The following is a 19158-nucleotide window of genomic DNA, read 5'->3' as shown; positions in this document are numbered from 1 at the left end:
CGCACACACACAAAAATGCTACCGAAAACAACCTTCTTGGCGCTCACTAAGAGATTTCAAGTATTCATTCAAGTACACGATCCTATTAGTTTTGAAGTTTCCAGAAGACGTCATCCGTAAAGTCAGTCTGGGCTAAACAAACAAACAAACAAACATATAAACACACATACACATACATACATGCACACAAATTTAAAAACACGCACACACAAATGCATATATACTCACACTTGTACACATACCCACTCATACACTCAGACACATAAAGCTCTGCCGCACAGCAATGTCAAGTGTCTGATTTGTTCGTTTAATTTAAAACTCATGCTTGTCAACATTTTACTTCCTTGAAATATGTTCAAGAAGAGAAAGCATGCACAAATAAAAGAAAATAAAGAGCTGCATACACATTACGTGTACCGTAGGGCTGTGTACATATTAGTAAGTACTTTTAAGGTATAGCTACGGCCGACTAGGCAAACAATCGACCTGGACCCATATAAGTTTGGTTAATTATTTGTAAGCTTTATTCAATTACAATGTAACCGACTGTCTTGTTAAGTGGTAATTACAATTCTTTAGAAAAAAAATGATACTAGTATGTGCAATTCATTTTAATCTTATCTCAGTAACAACAGGTGATTGAAAGATAAATGTGTAATCGTCTTAGTGTATCGGTTCCGTGTAGTCTGGTTGTCGATATTTGTGACAACAGACAGTGCAATTCAGCTGACTATGTTTAACATGTACTTATCGTGTAAAGTTTGAGTTTGGATAATACAAATATGTAACAAATTATCAAGGGTTTTTATGAGCATTTACATATTCTAATTAAAAAGAGACAATTGGTATTAACATATTTTCGTCATTTTTAAGGATTTCCATCGCAGTTCCCACCTTTATCATATATTATACAGGTTTGTCTATGACTTACAATATTGTTCTACCGACAGTTATGAAAGTCTACCTTAACCTTAAATAATATGATCGTTCTCAGTGAAATGTGCAAATTAGCGATTTCATTCCTTGACAAAGACTGTACCTGATCAGTCGGAAATTTGGGTAAGTCCAATTTATTGTGTTGGCGTTTACAGTTTAAACTGCATTTAGAATACTGTGACATTTTGGCCTTATATGTTTGAGTGTGGTTACACAACGGCAGATATGATTCAAACTTTTATGTTGATAAAATAAACAATATTCTGAGGCGCGAACGGCAAGAAATGTTAAAGAAGGTTACCCTTTTTTGTGCACTATTTCTTTATCTTTGGGGTCCTTTAGGGGGATCCCATGGCCCAGGAGAAAATGAAAATGCCTAAGGCCACATGCAATTTCTGCTTGGATAAATGAATATATAGATAGATAAATAGATAACTAAATGAATCATAGCTGAAGAAAATACATCACGTTGCAATTGTCTGGTCAATACTCTCGTTAGTCTTTGCAAACACTCATGTCATCATCCATATTTTCAACCTCTGAGTCGTATGTTTCACCTATTCATTACTACATTACTAAAGTTTGTTTTTCATTAGCCCTGTGTAATAGCTTAGCCGCCCAAGTTGTGGATGTACGTTCTCTAGAGCTGGATCAATCAACAAATAATCATTTAGATTTCAATTTCCTGACTGTTTTAAGGTGAATTCGAACAGACCCTGAGTCGTACCACTCTTTTTACTTGCTGAGATACATGGTCATGGGCACGGCCACCGCAACGCAGCTGACGTACAGGACAAGGCAGAGCCTGTCCAGGACCTTGGCCAGCAGGATGTAATCGGACACCTCCTGCTCTTTCTTCACTGCCTTGGTCAACTCCTCCACGCTGTGGGTCAGCTCCTCCAAGATGCCGATCAATTTATAGAAGCCGGAGGGCAATGTCACCTCCAGGCGTGTGGGTGACTGATTGGTTGCCTCGGTGACATAAGCCAGGCTTTCCCCCCCCGGTCTCCGAAATGTAATCGGCACGAGAGGCATCATCGGATCGCTCAGAACAGGCCAGGTTCCTGGTGGTCAGGCCAATCTCGGATATTTCAGCCGGGCTTTCTTCGTCGACAGCCAAGGCTTGCGATGTCACCTCCAGGCGTGTGGGTGACTGCTTGGTTGCCTCGTTGACATCAGCCAGGCTTTCCCCCCCGGTCTCCGAAATGTATTCTGCACGAGAGGCATCATCGGGTCGCTCAGAACAGGCCAGGTTCCTGATGGTCAGGCCAATCTCGGATATTTCAGCCGGGCTTTCTTCGTCGACAGCCAAGGCTTGCGATGTCACCTCCAGGCGTGTTGGTGACTGATTGATTGCCTCGGTGACATCAGCCAGGCTTTCCCCCCCGGTCTCCGAAATGTAATCGGCACGAGAGGCATCATCGGGTCGCTCAGAACAGGCCAGGTTCCTGATGGTCAGGCCAATCTCGGATATTTCAGCCGGGCTTTCTTCGTCGACAGCCAAGGCTTGCTTCCTGCTGTCAGCCTCTCCATCATCGCTCGCAGCCTCTTTCTCCATGAGATCTCCGAGCAGCAAAAACCTGACAAAACAAGGAAAAGATTTTGTGGATGCTGCTCACTTTTGTCCACATCTATTTCAATCTACAACTTGTGGATCAATATATTTATGTTGTTAGTTAAAAGTTAAAATCCTCTCACATCATAATTGATGTATAGGGCGGTGCCATCCCCGTTTCATAGCCCTGGGCCATACTGTGGTGCAATCACTGCAGCAGGGGGCTAGTCCACTGGCAGGGGAGTGTGTTTAACTTCCATACTGTTTTAGACGTATGTACCATTTTAATAAAGTCATTGGTATGACTCAATGCGTCTCTTGTCCACTGAAGTATCCTAACCCGGGGCTTGAACCCGGGCCTTCTGGTCCAAGTAATTTGAAACAGATTTGGCAAGTACCAGAAGCGCGGACCACTACACCACAGGGACACTCCCATATTTATGTTGTAAATTTCAGATAATTTATTTTGCTAGCCTTTAGGTGAGTGTCCTGTTTCGTTCTACGTTCGGTCGGGAGGTCGTACGTTCGTGCGGTGGTTAACGTTTGTTCTAGAAGTCTAGCAAACACAGCCACCCCCCCCTTAACTTAGCCTGCATGCTATAAAATCGGTAGTCTCTATGGCATAAAACACTTTGGTCAAAGCAAGATGGGAAATTTGTTCACAGCAAGATCAAGCATTTAGTCGGATGTATTGATAATGGTATGACCACATTTCCGAGAAAAGTGTTTATCGATAGATATACACAACATTGAAAGTTCCCTACAGGTTTAGAAAAAAAACGTCAAGACAATATATTTCCCGGTTTATATGCTTGTAATATTCAATTGGATTGTATCGCATAAAAAAGCTTCTTTTAAATATTAATCAGTATGCTTTCAGTCCAAAGTCGAGCATGAAAAAAAATCGAGGTAATAAGGTGAGCCAAATTGCAGATACTCAAGAAGCAGAATACAATTTTGGAAACGGTCAGACTTTTTCAGAAACATCCACCATTTTTCGTCAGGGACATTGTAAACGCTTTGTCAAACAGCAGGTTTGTAACCACGAACTATGAATTGATAGGAATGAAGACAATTTCATATTGTCCAATAGGAAAAAAAATACACAAATTCAAGACAAGGTTGATGCTAATAAGTCAACTTCGTCTTAAATGTCAAAGCAATTCTTTTCTGTATTTCGCTATTCATTCCTGACAAATATTGTTTAAAGTAATCCTTACTTTGCCATGTAGCGGAGAAAGAAAGTCTTCGCCATTGGAGGCAGATTCCCCTCCTTGTCGTAGAGGGTGATAATGCCCATGGTGAAGAAGAGAAAAAGCCCCATCAGCCCCATGCACACGACGATCAGCGTGGCTGTAACATCATCCATGTTAACATTTAACGGAACATCTTCATTAGATTGGTCATTGGAAAATTATGTTTTTAAATCACGCCCTAAGTGACATGTACCTGACAAATGTTTCGGTAGCCCTACCTACGTTCTTTAGCAAAGTCTCTTCGGAACAGGCTACTTGAAAAATAGCTGAGGAGAAATAATAACAGATGAACTTTCTACATCTATCTTTACTCACCGAAAAATGGCAAAGCACCCTTTACAGGAAGTACCTCTGTGACAAACACGAGAGACACGACCATGGAGAGTAGAATGGTCACTCCGAAGGAGATCCTGTCTCCCCTGTCTATGGGCATGATGAAGGTGATGGTCATCAGTACAACCAGGATGACGCAGGGCCCAATAGTAGTGGCGATGTGGAACAGGGGAATTCTTTCCAGGTTAATAGCAAAACACGCCTCCTTGTCGCCTTTTGCGAAGATCCTGTCCTTCCGATACCATTCTCCCTCCGTCTGTCGGGGAGACCAGACGTCACAGGACGCGCCCTCTCCGCATTCTGTGCTCAAAAAATCATTTGAACAACGTACATGTATATATGTGCGGAAGGTAGACGGATGCTCATTGCAAATATATATATACAACATTTTTCACTGTATAGAATGTTTTATAAAAGAGAGAGAGAAAGGGTTCTTATTAATTTGCTTATAGTACTAGAACCCAGTATTCACGGGCGACTTCCTTTTGATGGTTGTTCGGGTGTATAAAGTAGTGCGACAAAGTACTTAACTAAAGCGTGGTGGTTCTTCAGTGCACGTCGACGTGGCGGAAAGGGTAATTTTCCAGCCCCCCCCCCCCCGAAAATGAATCGGATCGTCAGAACGTGCACTGATGACCACCCTTACTATAACTTCTGAAGCGTCGAAAATCTGTCTTAATTTTCTTTACCATTTAATTCCCCATGGGTGAAATGCTGTATTCTGCTACCTAAATGAACAACCTCAAACTTCTAGGTCGTTGTTGGATTAGAAAAAAAAGCGTTTTCAAATGTGACTGGCACGGACACTCCTAGTAACCCCTTTCCGCGTTTGGGTTGTAATAAGAGGTGGGTACAGTTATCGTGTACAGGGAAAAAAACGGCATTTCTTGCTGGACCGGTCCGGGAAAAATTCAGAGGACCGGCTGTAGGACCGATTAACAAATCACAGTACCAGGCTACCAGCAGGTGGTCACATAATAATGTTACCGGTCTAAGAAAAGAATAAAACAGAGCAGATTTATCTAGCCGTGCGAGGTTGCTCTCTTTCTTAGACGTAAGCTGTGAATCATATGTCGAAACACATAGGATGTGTGGACGGCGGCGAGGCGAGTATAGTAAAACAAATCTATCGTTCAAAACTTGACGTTATTGATCCGACACATGCATACACTTGCACTTGCGTAAATATACACCTGGAATGAAAATTACACCCAAACAAGCCACAAATCAGTTTACTGATATTTAGTTTCTTTAAAACAATTTAGCCTCTAAATTCATGGCGCTTAACCCTATCCAGACTGGGGGGGGGGGGTCTTAAAGTGCCCGCGCCAACTTTGACATCGTATAACTGCCGAACGACATATGCTAAGACTACCAAACTTGGTGACTTTTCCTAAAATTTAGTTGGCAACAATATTATGATAATTGTATAACTTTATCATGTTTCGTGTTGCCATGGCAACGGGTTTCTGAAGAGGCATTTTATGCAAATTTCACTAATTTCGATTAAACATAGTTGTTTCCAATGTTTGGGGTCATAAGTGAAAAAAAAAGTATGTTTGAAAATTTCAAAATGGCCGATCCAAGATGGCGGATCCCTAGGGGTCACTAACAACACGTGACGTCATTTAATGACGTCATTTTGACGGCAACGTAGTTGCGATATACGTAATATGTCTTGGTATACCTTAAAATCAACAATATATACTACCAGTATTTTGTCTAATACCTTTAGATATCACGGGAATTCCCTATTTAGCCAATAAAATCATATCAATTTCATAATTACGTCATATTACGTCATTACGTCACCAAAATTCTAGGAATTATAAAACTTTACATGAACATCACTCCCTACAAATTTGGGAAGGATACATCATACCGTTCAGAAGTTATGAGGGGGGGGTGGCTGAATGAACCCCCTACCCCCCCCGCCCCCCCCCCCCCCCCCCCCGTCCCAGATATCCCAAAAAAGCCCAGTCTGGATAGGGTTAAGTTTATTAGTCGAACACATTTTTTAGGGAAATGATATAAAGTTCTATGTGTTGTTAGTACATCTCCGTTTCAACTCTGCAAATTAGTTCCTTGTGCATGATCATACCTCTCCATGTACAATCAGTGAACATGAGTTGTAGATCTCACAGAGATCAGTACTTGTGTCTCTCTCTCCAAACATATAGTACTGCGGCACTACTTAGTCAGGTCCAGGCCCGGACCTGATCCTCTGGACCTGGACCGGACCTGGGCCCGACTTTTGTGCACCAGTTCTCACCCCTGTATGTCATGAGAAACATAGTACGCAGGAACCTACGATCTTTACTTATTTGGTAACCTGTGCCTGCATCACGTGACATCAGTGGTTAATTCAAGATGGTATTAAACTCCCGAAGGTATGTGTATCTAGCCGCGGTGACTCTGTCAAATGGCTAAATGCAAACACCCGAGTCCGCCATCTTGAATGTCTATACTTAGGATAAATAATGTATAAAGATAAGTGTGTGGCGGTGTTCCGTTGAGTTGTACGTAGTTCCTTAGCTTGACGTTATTATGTCAAGACCGCATACTAAATCTTACAGCTTATTTTCGATTTGATCTGTTTGCACGCAATGTCACGGTCTAACTCATATAGGCCTGTTTTAAAAACTAATTGGGGGCATGTTGGCCCTAGAGCCAATGAGCTGTCCTGTGTACGCCCTGGAAATAGTTTGGAATCCAGGCTATGTGGAACACAACTCGATACACATACATTTAAAACAAAAAGTTCCCTTTGTTGAACTCAAATGACGTTAAATCGAGCCACTTTGGTGAGATTTAAGCTCTATACTAAACAGTAGAACAAAATGTCACTTCAGTTAGAGTAATCATCACCTAAAACGCACATAGCGCAGCGTATAGCCAAAATAATGCCTCTTCTTTTGTCAAACCCTTTTCACTACATGAGAAGTGTCCGGGTCCCGTAAATTCCAGCGCACTTGCGAAATCCAGGTATTTAAAGGAATATCTATAGGACCTTACACACCAAGTCTTGAAACGAATGTGCACTACCAGGACACAACACATTACAAAGGTGTGTGATGGACTTGAAACTCCAGGAAATTCATGTTTTTGTGCAGTGTTCCCTTGTTAGATGCATATTTCCTATGTCTCTACAACGTGTAGGTTTCCCAAGTCTATGCACTTCTAATAAGTCTTCGGGTTTGAATTCTAAATGGATTTTCAATATGTTACCTATACTGTCATGACTTAGATGTAAGGTCTTACCGATGATTTGCTCTATCGCAGAGGATGCTGATAAACAGATGCTGCAATCCATAGTATCGGCAGGGAAGAGATACGGGTCTGCATCACAAATGGTGCTGGTCAGAGTCTCTACCCTCCATATTACCGTGCCGTCAGTGCTGATCTCGAGCGGTACGTCCTTCGGCAGGCCTTGGTACAACGGATCAGCACTGCGGAGAAACCAACAGAGTCTCTTCATTTCTGTAAGGTCAATGTGATAGTTTTCGACAACTACTGCTTCCATATCACGTTACATTCTTTTTTTACAATACGCATAATTTTTGGTAGGTAACCTACTGTTGGAAAGACAAGGATCTTCAGGCGGATTTCTAGGCTACTGAAATAGACCCTATGTGTTTGTTGGCTTGCTTGTTTGTGATCAAGATAACTCGAGAGGCATTGGATAGATCGTGATAAAATGTAGGAAGTTGGCAGGGGTCGGGAAAAAGGTCAAGAACAATCATGAGCCTCCTTTTGGCTTCCTACGTTTCTGATGTGGGTCTTCGAGGGTTTTGTCGGTTCAAGTTCTGGATGTGCTATGATTTATTTGTGGTGAATAGCTCTTTGAGTAGGGGTAAAGTTGTGCAAGATCAGTCCCCCCCCGTGGAATTGCAGAGGGCATTTTTGGATAACTCAAGCTGAGTATAATGGATTTTTATTGTTTTCGGCAAGTAGGATGGTGATGATTGAAACATTAATGGGATGCACTTTATGCAAGTCTAGGCCTTATCAACAAAGTTATGGGAAGTTGAAATTCACCTTCACCTATTTACTGAGTTGTCTGTTTCCTGTGTACAAAATAGCACTTTTTTGGTGAAGTTAGAGTTAGCTAAAATCATATAATGTTGGGAACGGCAAGGTTAGAATATTAGTTCTACTGATAAAACCATATTCATTACAAGTTTAAGAAAATATACGATTGAACAAGATTCTATATTGATACAAGGGTAATACTTTATGAAGGCACCACATACTTCCTCTTCAGACTAAGTGAAGGGGTCCAGACGTTGCTGCCCTGGGCGCTGAAAGTTCTGATGTTCTCGTAGTATTTTGGATCCCACTCCAATCGGCTGTCCTGCCATGTCTAAAAGAAGTGTTTTGCCATGTAGATTATAAAAACGCAAAATTCCTTTAACCTCTTAATGACCAATTACAAAAATTAGGTGTTTTATCTATAACCAACAGAATTCATGAGTATCAAAATGTCAACTTACCAACTCGATGACTACAGAGGCAACCAGCATCTCTCTCTTTTCATCCTGAAGTATAAGTTATTACCGTGATTAATAAGTTGCGCCTTTTCACCTGTTAGGTCGTCTAATTGTTATTCATATATCTATTGTCAAATGCTATTATACATAACACCGAGTCTAATTGTTATCAAACAAGGATCTCAAAGGTGGTAAAGGTACGGAAACTTACTAAATTGACGATATGCTCTACAGAGCCATTGAAGCTGATGATGGACCGGGTATGGTCATCAATCTCAGGCGCCTGGTTTAAACTATACAAACCGAGCAGCTCCTCTTCCAGCCTACCCTTGATATCCACTAAAAGGAGGAAATGTGCATGCCAATTATTAGGTAGACAATTTATATCAATGGATCAAACTCGCAGATTGATCATGGTCATATTGCTTCTCCGTATCTTGTCGTTTAAAAATACATTGAGAATACAACTTAAATGTTGTTAAGATACATTTAATGCTAGATTTACTGAATTTCTACTTTGAACTGCATCGACCGAGAATATATGTTTTTGAGTAGAAAAATGCCTTATTCGCACAAAAAAAGGATATCACAATCACCGGAACAACTGGGCTTGTCATATTGCCAAATGCCTCCTTCGATGCACCTCACTTTGCTGGTATACCCTGACTTTAGGATGTAGCCTTCGTTGCAGGTGAACGTAACCCTTTCTCCCACGTGGTAGAACCTCTTTCCAGGGCTTCTGATGCCGTAGTTAGGAGAACCCATGTCCCAGCAGATGTCAGCACCTGGGTGTAATAAGTTAACAAAAGCAGTGGAAATAATACTTGATGAAGTCCATGATAAGTTTTTTGTTGCGTTCCAATCAGGTTATATGTAAGGACGTATTGATCGTACAATAAGAGCAAAGAAAGCGATTAGCTCAAATTCAGTATGCATCTATGAATAGGGAGGGGTTTATTTCACGAAAATCCTGAGAACACATTCATGTAAAACAAATTGAAATCAGTGACGACTTCGATTTTCTAGCGAGGTCCAATCATATGGCTGCTAGCCGGTCACCGAACGTCACCAAAAATAGGTCAATGACGGCCAAGTTGTGGTGCTCCCACAACATGAATATTTGCGAGAAAATATTGAAAATACTCAGTCCACGCAATTTTGGCGACAGTTAACCTACGATGGCACGACATACTACAGGAAAGTCAGAGGGTCCATAACAAGCATCTTTTCCTACATTTATCTGAAAAAAATCCGCGAATATTGTGAATTTTTGTCCCAAAATAGTAATTTTTGACCATGTGACTTTTAAACCATAATATGACCTCGACCCTCCCCCTTTTCAAATGGAAAATACTTTTACGGTATGGCATGCCACTTGAAACAATATTAAAGGTCCAGCACGAACATATTCCTACGTTATAATTTCAGGGTACAGAACTTTCTAGCTATCGATTTTGCGGAAGCACACTCCCCCCCAGACTGACTACTTGTCAGGAACACTTATAACCTTTTATTCTGTGTGATTGCGTTTGTCCATAATCATTACATCGTGTTTAGTACTACGTCTAGAGTGATTTTGGATGTGTTGCGTAATGCAAAAGTGATTTTACATTCGTGCTTTTTTATCATTACGGTTAATGTATGCAAATGGGTGTGCAATTCAGCCGCCAGCCTGCCATATCCTGCTTTGTGCAATAAACCAATACTTCTATCATAACAGTATTTGAAGTGCAAAGTACTCTTACAGTGCGCCAAAAGAGCAGTTACTCAAGCAATTGGATATGATATTTGAAACGGTCAGACATTTCTAGTAGCATCCACTACTTTTCGTCCGTGACTGTGAGCAAGAATGTCGAACATAAGGTTTTTAACCATGAACTATGAATTGATATGCAAATAAAGAGACGACAATCTTAGATAGTCCAATGGGAAAACAAACTAGACAAGTCAAGACAAAGGGGACAATAGCTCCTATTGTTTTAATACAGGAGCTGAAGCTAGTTTGCCGCCAAGGCTAGGTCCCAAGAGCCAGACAGTTCGTCCTCCTTTCCTGTTGAGGGTGGGATTGTACATTATACTCTGGGATTGGGATTGTACTCTTACAGTATGGCATGCCACTTAAAACACTATTAACCCTATCTAGACTGGGCTTTTTGGGGATATCTGAACCCGTTCAGCCCCCCTCATAACTTCCAAACGGTTTGGCATATCATTACCAAATTTGGGAGGCATGATTAACACATAGATCGTAATAATTTCTGTAATTTTGGTAATGTAATGAGGTAATATAACGTTATATGACGTAATGATGACGTCATTCATGCGATTTTATTGGCTGAATAGGGAATTCCCGTGATAACAAAGGTATTTAACAGGAGTGTTTTATTGATGTTAAGGTATGCCAAGACATCTGACGTCAATGGTAAGTACGTCGACGTCAAAATGACGTAGTAGAATGACGTCATTTGTATTTAGCTATTCCTTGGGATCCGCTATCTTGGATCAGCCATTTTGAAATTTTCAAAATTAATTTTTTCCACACATTACCCCAGAACACAATGAAAATAGACAAGGAACATTAATTTGAATGTTTCTGGTTAAGAAAATATTAGGTAGTAACACAATCGAAGGCGAGAACCCCTTTTAAAACCCTAAGATAGTTATATGGTACGCTATTTTGGATTTTAACCGATTACGTCATCAAACAAGCATAATCAATGAATATCTAATCATAAAAGTTACTTTCAATTACATATGAAGTTAAAAATGTGGAAAAACTGGTGTGATTGGACAAGAAAACCTTAGAAACATCATTGATTAAACCGAAATTAGTGAATTTTGTATAAAACTCTAGTGTCATAAGGCGTGGTTAAGACCATAATAGAGTGCATTGTGGGCTTGGTAGGAAATCGTCAATATCTCAAGTTTTGTTTGGTCAAATTGTTTACAATTTAGCAGAAGTGAAGAAGAGATACCACGTATTCCAAATATGTGCCAGATTAAACGATAATTACCATAATATTTTTGCAATAAGTGAAGACATGTACCTCTTCTGAATTGACAAAAAACGGCCTAGACCAGCTTGATGCCAATGGCTAACAGGAATAAAATTTTTACACGATACACAGACAACAGCATACTTTCAGAAAAACTGCACAAAACATAAGAACATTCTTTAGATTATTTGCAATAAACAAAAGTTTGCCATTTTGATAAGATTTAGGGGGTACCCTTTGAGTTCAAGAGCCAACAGCTAACTTCCCGACATTAAAATGGCTATCACGGGTAGTTATTCATGCAAACACACTTCTTGTGTATTATTTGCACGCAATTTCAACTTCATATGTTTTTATATCCAAGCTGGTCTATGTCTTTAAAGTTTACATGCTTAAATTCTGTACTTTTTCTGTTTGTTACCTATCGATCAACTTGACAACCACATCCGTCATGTTAACAGGCGCATAAATATCAATAGATTAATTGTTTTTAGCACCTCGGTCCAAAGTAATTACCTGCATTCACCTATAATTATGCATAGCATGAATTCAGGAGCACTTTAATTGGTCCTCCGTCCTTGTTCATGGCCTAAAATGCCTGGTTGCAATTTCTTTGTTTAAAATAAAGTACTTTGTCTTTGGAAAATAATCATTGAGACAAGAAAAGGAGTCGATGATCTTGAACTATGTGAACTTTTAAAAGGGCATAAAAAAAACTAGTGAACTGAAATTTTTCCAGCTGTGTCCATGTACCATGATCTTAGGAAGCCACAGCTTACGTTTATGAAGGTTATACAACAAAGTATTGCAATATTTTAATACAATTCAATCTCTACTTGTCAAATGGATAAGATTAGGACATTACTTTCGGGCATTCTGGACGTTTCGTTTTCACCATAGCCTATTACACTAAAATTACTGGCTTCCATTAGCCTGGTCACCAGTCTCTACGGGTCGGCTTAGGTGTGTTTTACCGGGCCCAGTCTGCTATATTGACCCGTTTCTGTCAGATTGTCTTCTTACTGATGCCATTTAGAGTTTCGCAGCCATCGTAGTTTCGCCGCAAACGTAGTTGGCAACGTCATTTAATCCAAGGCAATAAACCAACATCCCGAGCGGGCCAATAGCTCTCTGGGCGGGCGGGGTTCACTCACAGCGCCGAGATATCGGGTATGGTGCGGTATGGTTTCCAGGCTAGGCTTCCATAAAACAGCAGTACACAAGATTGACCAGAACTCGAAAAGAAGACAACCCACTCTGAGTTCTCAATTTGGATAAAGCATGACAGAAGCCAAGCAAACAATGTTTTCAATATGGCGGACTCAACAACAACAAATTTTTATACAACAATAGAAAACATCCACGGGAGCCAGGAGACTTAGCCTCCACCAAGCCCTCTAACGGGCGTATCAATCGTAGAATTCGGCAGAAAAGGGAATAATTAGCCAGTAGAGTCAGTCCACAGTGAAGATCATATTTCGTCCCTAACGGAGCCTGCAAGTGAATACCTGGCGTAGTTAGTCTGGTAGAGACTACAGGAGACTGTTGCCGTCTCATGCGTTTCAACGCTTACACGGCGTGGTAAACTCAGTTTCTATCATGTTTATAACAGAGCGTATTTTCATCCGATATTTGTTATGTGGCCCTCAGCTTGAGGATAATCTGTGAAAAGGGCACAGCATAAAAACCAGTTTGACTGCCGGATCTGCTCATAGATGATATGATCAGGACTTGTTGACTGAGCTATAAATGTTTTATTTCCCTTCCTTTTCTGGCATATTCATACCCGTAGGCTTATTATAAGCGGTAATGTACAAGCACAGGGCGAGAGAATGAATACACATGCCGGACAGACAATGAAGGCTAAACTATGTTGCCTGTCTGTAATCAGACAAAGTCGATGCACCTTTTGTCTGTTTTGATAGAAACACACATTTTTTATACATGGGTCAAGCCCATGATTCTTTATGGGTCGGAAATCTTCGGTTTTAAATCATGTCCAATCGAATTGATTCACCTGGAATTCTGCAAGCAAACCCTACATTTACTGACGAGAGGGTGGTGCGTGGCCTCCCAGCCAGAACGGGATTAGAGATGTTCCCCACGCAAGTCAAACACGTAATGATTATGAAGCCTTCGCCCTAATGTGCCACACTCTCTCCTAGCTGTTCGGAAACAAATGTTTAAACTAACTGAGACTATAAGGTCTACCTATAAGGAAGACCAGCATAGAATATTGACAATTGTGGAGGACCGGGGGAGGGGGTGCGAAATTTGCTCGTAAACAAATGCAACAGAAGGGAGGGGCAATGGGTGGTGCTTTTAGAGCAATTATCACTCAACCTATTGCATATTGAATAGTTTCTATTAGCACCTTGACTACAGCAGGTCATTATAATGAGGGCAATGCAGGGGGTAACCTGGCCAGGACTTAGCTTATCAGAGAATGCCCGTTGCCATGGCAACATGAAAAATGATCAAGATATTATTTTATAATGAAATCATCAACATATGTCCCAGTCATATTATTTCTTAATGATGAATACATGTTAGACCAGTTGTTGCAGCTGAGCTGCTGTGGTTGTATTGAGTCTAAACACCCATCCCTGCTCTAAAGAAATATATATATGTATAAATATATATAAATATATATATATATATATATATATATATACATAAATACATACATATATATATATATATATATATATATATATATATATATATATATATATATATATATATATATATATATATATATATATATATATATATATATATATATATATATATATGTATTTATGTATATATATATATATACATACATATATATATATATATATATATATATATATATAGAGAGAGAGAGAGAGAGAGAGAGAGAGAGAGAGAGAGAGAGAGAGAGATATAGATATATATATATATATATATAGATAGATAGATAGATAGATAGATAGATTTATAGATAGATATATAGATAGATACATATATATATATTTATATGCATTTTACACTGGAATGCTACAATTATTCTAAAAAGGAGGTATCTTAGTATTCTAAGCAAAGATGAATCAGTGCTATAATAGCAAATATAACACATTTCGGTTATTCCATATATTACGTAATAAACCATGTAAAATAATGGGTCCGTTTCGAACACATGGGAAAACACTACAGAATAACTATGACAGAAATGGGCCAATCCTGGTCATAAATTGTCATACGTTGTAACATATATAAACACAAAAACTCATTCTCCAACGAAACGCGTTATTATGGACCCCATTAGGTTAGAACCATTTAAGCTTTCCTACCAGGCTTTGGTCAAAGCCTTTAAGTAAGTGTCGCTTTTTGAACTAGGTGTCGTTCAGAAGATGGTTCTCATGTAGAAAAAAAACAACCTACTGCAAGGAATGATGTCACATTCCTCCTGGCTGCCATCCTTCACCAAACAAAACGGTCTCTCGAGGCCGGTAGGGTTGCGGCAGTAGTTGTTCTCCATGTTAGCCCAGGGGTACTTGATTGGGTAGAAACCAGCCTGCGCGGTGGACCAGTCCACACAGTCTTCCCCGGATGTAGTTCTACTCCACGTACCACGGTAGTTCATTCCTCTACCATGGTAGCAAACTTAAAAAGAGAAGCAGTAACTTATCGTAATACATTTACAAACAGGTGCATTCCAGAAGGCATGTGCTGAAGTTTAAGTCATGATGCATTGTCCAAAAGCCGTCATAGCTGGCAGAAACAATACTAACCACTCAACGTTTTACATTGCGAAAACAATATCATCAAAACATCTAGTGAGAGGGAGGGAGAAAGGGAGAAAGAGTTACTGAGACAGAGCTCTAAGGAGAGAGAGAGGGAGATAATGGTTGATTAATTTAGTGCAAGGAATAGTGTAGCTACGTCTGAATTCCTTAAATGCCAATCAAGTCTAACTTCTTCTGTACCTTCGTTGTTCTTGGTGACTGAGTCAGGGTTCCAACAACCGTGTTGTGGTGACGGAAACAAGTCACAGGTTGGGAAGTGGTTCTTCACCCGATCATCAGCCACGTTGAGGACTTCCTCACACCATTGACGGCACGGTAGCAGTTGTGTGCCCCTTAAAAATTTAGAACCGTACGATTAAATAACAGTTGTACGTACTTCAAACGCAGTAGTTTACATTATCATCTTGAGTTTGACTTTGATTGCTAATGTAGCTGTTTATATCCTGCGGCAACACTATGTATATGTCTACACTGTGGTACAGAATCTATATCTAATGATATAGATTCAGAGAAAAAAATATCCTTTTGTATGACAAACATTTTGTTCCCAATTAGAAACGAGAAAAAATATATAGAAAAGCAAGAAAAAAATGATAGTGTTGACGTTGGCCTGGGGTGGCATTTCGTATCAGAGTCCCACATGATAAAAAAAGGTCCTTACGATACTGGCCACATTTTGCCCTGTAATTGTAAGATCTAAGCACACATCTTGTTTTAGATTGTATTCTTCTTATTATTAGCATTTGTTTTACAAAGTTCGGAAACAAATCCTTGTATATTTTTTAGATATCACAGAAGAGCGGGAATCATCTTTCTTGAACTTTATGGAAAAAGAAAATAAGAACAGGATATTTATGCAAGTAATAGTAGTAGTATTTCACAGTAGTATTATTTCACAGTTTTTCAGTAGTAGTATTTTACAGTTTCTTGATTGCCTTGTTTTTCTTAACTTTATTTGTTCAATCCTTCCATCTCCTTATATATTACTACGAAAAGAAGAATCATATTTCAGACTTCCTTCATTATAAAAATAAGAAATGTCAAAGGTATTTTCCTTAGTGAAACCAAATCCTTAAAAAAATGATGTATAACAATAAGAAAATTAAGAGTAGATTCTGTAAGATTTTCAATTTGACCAAACAAGAAGCAAATATTGTGTGAAGACTAAATAAAAGAAAGATGGATAAACTGTCTGTTTTGGAATGATAAATATCTTTATTGGTTTATTGTAAAGCAAGTTAACTCGTTCAATTTGTATGAAAGGTGTCTAGGATCTCCCACAGTGTGTGTGTGTGTGTGGGGGGGGGGGGTTCTGGAGGGACAATGGTAAAAACAAAAGGGATTGATGCCAAAATTACTGCCATAATGTCCAATTGAATGCAATATGTTTTTACTCACGTGATGTTCTCTTTGGAGACAACACAATGCGGGAAGACTACTGTTGATGCAAAGTCTCGAAACTCAGGGTGTCGGTTTTCTACAATGCCGGTCGACCTGTTGAGAAGCTCTGCAAATGAGACACTCTGTATCTCCTCAAACGTCGTCTGGCCCAACTGATTAGGAAGCATAGCAAGTCTGCTGCCGATGTTGAAATCAGCAGGTATAGGCAGGCAGTCTGAAAATTACAGCAATGAAGAAATCGCATTAGACAATGTATGATTCGAATAATTCATTTACTTTCAAATTGAGACTAGAAATCTACCAAACATGCAAACTAGAATCTAATGACTTTAGACCTTCCCCAATACTGTCCATATTCATTTATCTTCTTAAGAGCAAATGTCTGTAAGAATCAAATAATAGTGGCAGGGGTCACAAAATCTGCTTGGCTCATATTTTGACAGTGAAAGTACTTGGACACAACTTCTCAAAAAAGCTTTCTTATTTTAAAAATTTCAAAACCAAGTGTTGCTATGGCAACGGGCCAAACAAGTTTAAGGCCAATTCCCCTGATTTGGGCATGTTAAAAGCATGGTGATTGACTTTTTGGGCTATGTTTGTTGCTTCGGAAATGTCAAAGTTGGTTGTAGTTTGAGTTTAGATTTTTACCAAAAGTAACCTTATCTATCGTTCATCAAATGGATACTTGTAGACATTGGGGTCCTGTTTTATTACCATGCAGTTGCCCCATAGTTTGGTCATATTATTTAAATGTGCAGCAGTTAGCATTTTTCGCTATGTTTGAAGCTTTGCAAATTTTGTACCGATATTTGCTCTTAATGCAGCAAGAATGATACATTTACTACCTTGAAATAGTATTTGCCCATTGGTTAAGCAGATTATATGGGAATATTTCTCTCTTTCTCTGCTACAAGGCAAAATGGGTTATGGGTTTATTAATAAAACTTAGAAAAATCGGCCATGCAATGAAAACTGAATCGCACAGAAATTCAAATACATTACAATCATCAATTAAAACGGTAAAATAAACGCAATGAGTTATTATCATATGCAAAAATAACATTTGGTAATGTCGACGTGATATTTTAGATATTGTGTTATTGCAGACCAATAGAACTTAAGCTTTTTGATGTAAATTTTCCCACAGTACCTATTGCACTTGCCCGCGCCTCTTAAGCAGTGGTCCCTTAAAGTTTGTTTTTGGAGTGTTTATCTATGCCATGAGGTTAAATGTAACCCGGAAGGTCACGACAGTGCAAGGCTCAAAATTCACCGGAGGTTAAAGGGAACAGAGATTGGTGTTAAATAAGATTAGCACAATGAAAGACGGGAGAAGGTGTTCAAATTTGAATATCAAGAACTTGAATATCAAGAGGAATATGCTTTTTACAAGAGATATAACATTTCAGAAGCAACTGCACTTACCACAACCTTCCTCGTCACTCCCGTCGAAACAGTCTGTCCGCCCGTCACACCGCTTCCATGCCAGGATACAGCTATATCCGTGTTCGCACTGGAGGTACCCAAGAGAGCAGCGGATTGCTGCAAAGGGAAACAGTCCGTTAATTTTCTCATTTAGGCTATAGTACTCAACCCTCATCCGATCGATACATTTTTGTGACGGATCATGCCGTATGGGGTCCAAACGGACCCCGTTTTTGTTTGGACCCCATTTTGCTTTGCTCGTTAGTATATTTTTGGTGGACCTGTTGTTAATTTTTGTACATATACTGTTCCAATAATCTATAGAAAATATTTTGACAAGTTCTGGTGTCAATGCTAAAGGTGAGGAGAACCTGCGTTTTGCTTTGAAAATTTACATACTATCCTTATTCCAACCGTACAGTGCCCTATTATTTCCCTTAACAATAAGATCGCGTACGAAAGCATCTTTATATATGGCCACCCACCGTTCAGGCTTTCCTGCCATCTCAGATGGGGCATTTGCCACGGAAACGCCCAGCTATGTGTACAATTACTATAACACCTAGGCCACCAGACGAATCCGAACATATGCCTGATTTCTGATTGGTCCGTTCGTAGAGGTGTATGTCAATCACGCATGCCTGGAATGTGAGCGCTAAACTTAACGGTTCAGCCAGAGGTGGATGTGCTATCTGCCGGAGCTCGAGTCTGTTAACATTCTTATTATGGATACGATCGGTTGAAATACACCGCGAGATTCTTTTCTGAACCAAATTGCGATGACTAGCGAGGAGTGACCTGCATGTACTCGGGATCAGAGTCAGGACCGAAGTGGCTAGTGCAAGGACGGGGTCAGGGTGCAGTACTAGTGACCTCAGACCGGCGAAATACATGGACAAGCCGAGAACACGGTAACTTCCTATATCCACTGTTTGTAGACGTGTTAAACCCCTACCTCTATCAGAAATGAGTTCTGAACCTAGTGTGTCAATTTCC

The 19158-nt window shown here is 39.7% G+C and overlaps 1 protein-coding gene across 1 annotated transcript; it reads right to left on the bottom strand.

Annotated features, from left to right (window-relative positions):
• Positions 1-345: 345 nt before the first annotated feature.
• LOC136424820 (neuronal acetylcholine receptor subunit alpha-5-like) lies at positions 346-15351 on the bottom strand. The gene is made up of 9 exons (XM_066413487.1): positions 14972-15351; positions 9167-9355; positions 8782-8909; positions 8574-8618; positions 8334-8443; positions 7342-7529; positions 4063-4380; positions 3712-3844; positions 346-2516 (listed from the first exon to the last, which is right to left on the bottom strand). Exons 1-9 carry the CDS (start codon positions 15171-15173, stop codon positions 1853-1855), a joined length of 1977 nt encoding a protein of 658 aa, XP_066269584.1. The 5' UTR covers positions 15174-15351; the 3' UTR covers positions 346-1852.
• Between the last annotated feature and the right edge of the window lie 3807 nt (positions 15352-19158).

Source organism: Branchiostoma lanceolatum, chromosome 18 (genome assembly GCF_035083965.1).
Source record: "Branchiostoma lanceolatum isolate klBraLanc5 chromosome 18, klBraLanc5.hap2, whole genome shotgun sequence".
Classification (NCBI taxonomy): domain Eukaryota; kingdom Metazoa; phylum Chordata; class Leptocardii; order Amphioxiformes; family Branchiostomatidae; genus Branchiostoma; species Branchiostoma lanceolatum.
Note: the sequence above shows the minus strand (reverse complement) of the source record. Positions and strands in the feature narration are given on the sequence as shown.

Coding starts and splice junctions, on each gene's coding strand:
- LOC136424820 (XM_066413487.1), bottom strand. CDS start 15,173: ATGAACTACCGTGGTACGTGGAGTAGAACTACATCCGGGGAAGACTGT. Junction 8,444..8,573: donor CCTCTGTAGTCATCGAGTTG/GTAAGTTGACAT, acceptor CACTTCTTTTAG/ACATGGCAGGACAGCCGATT. Junction 3,845..4,062: donor GGGTGCTTTGCCATTTTTCG/GTGAGTAAAGAT, acceptor ATGATGTTACAG/CCACGCTGATCGTCGTGTGC.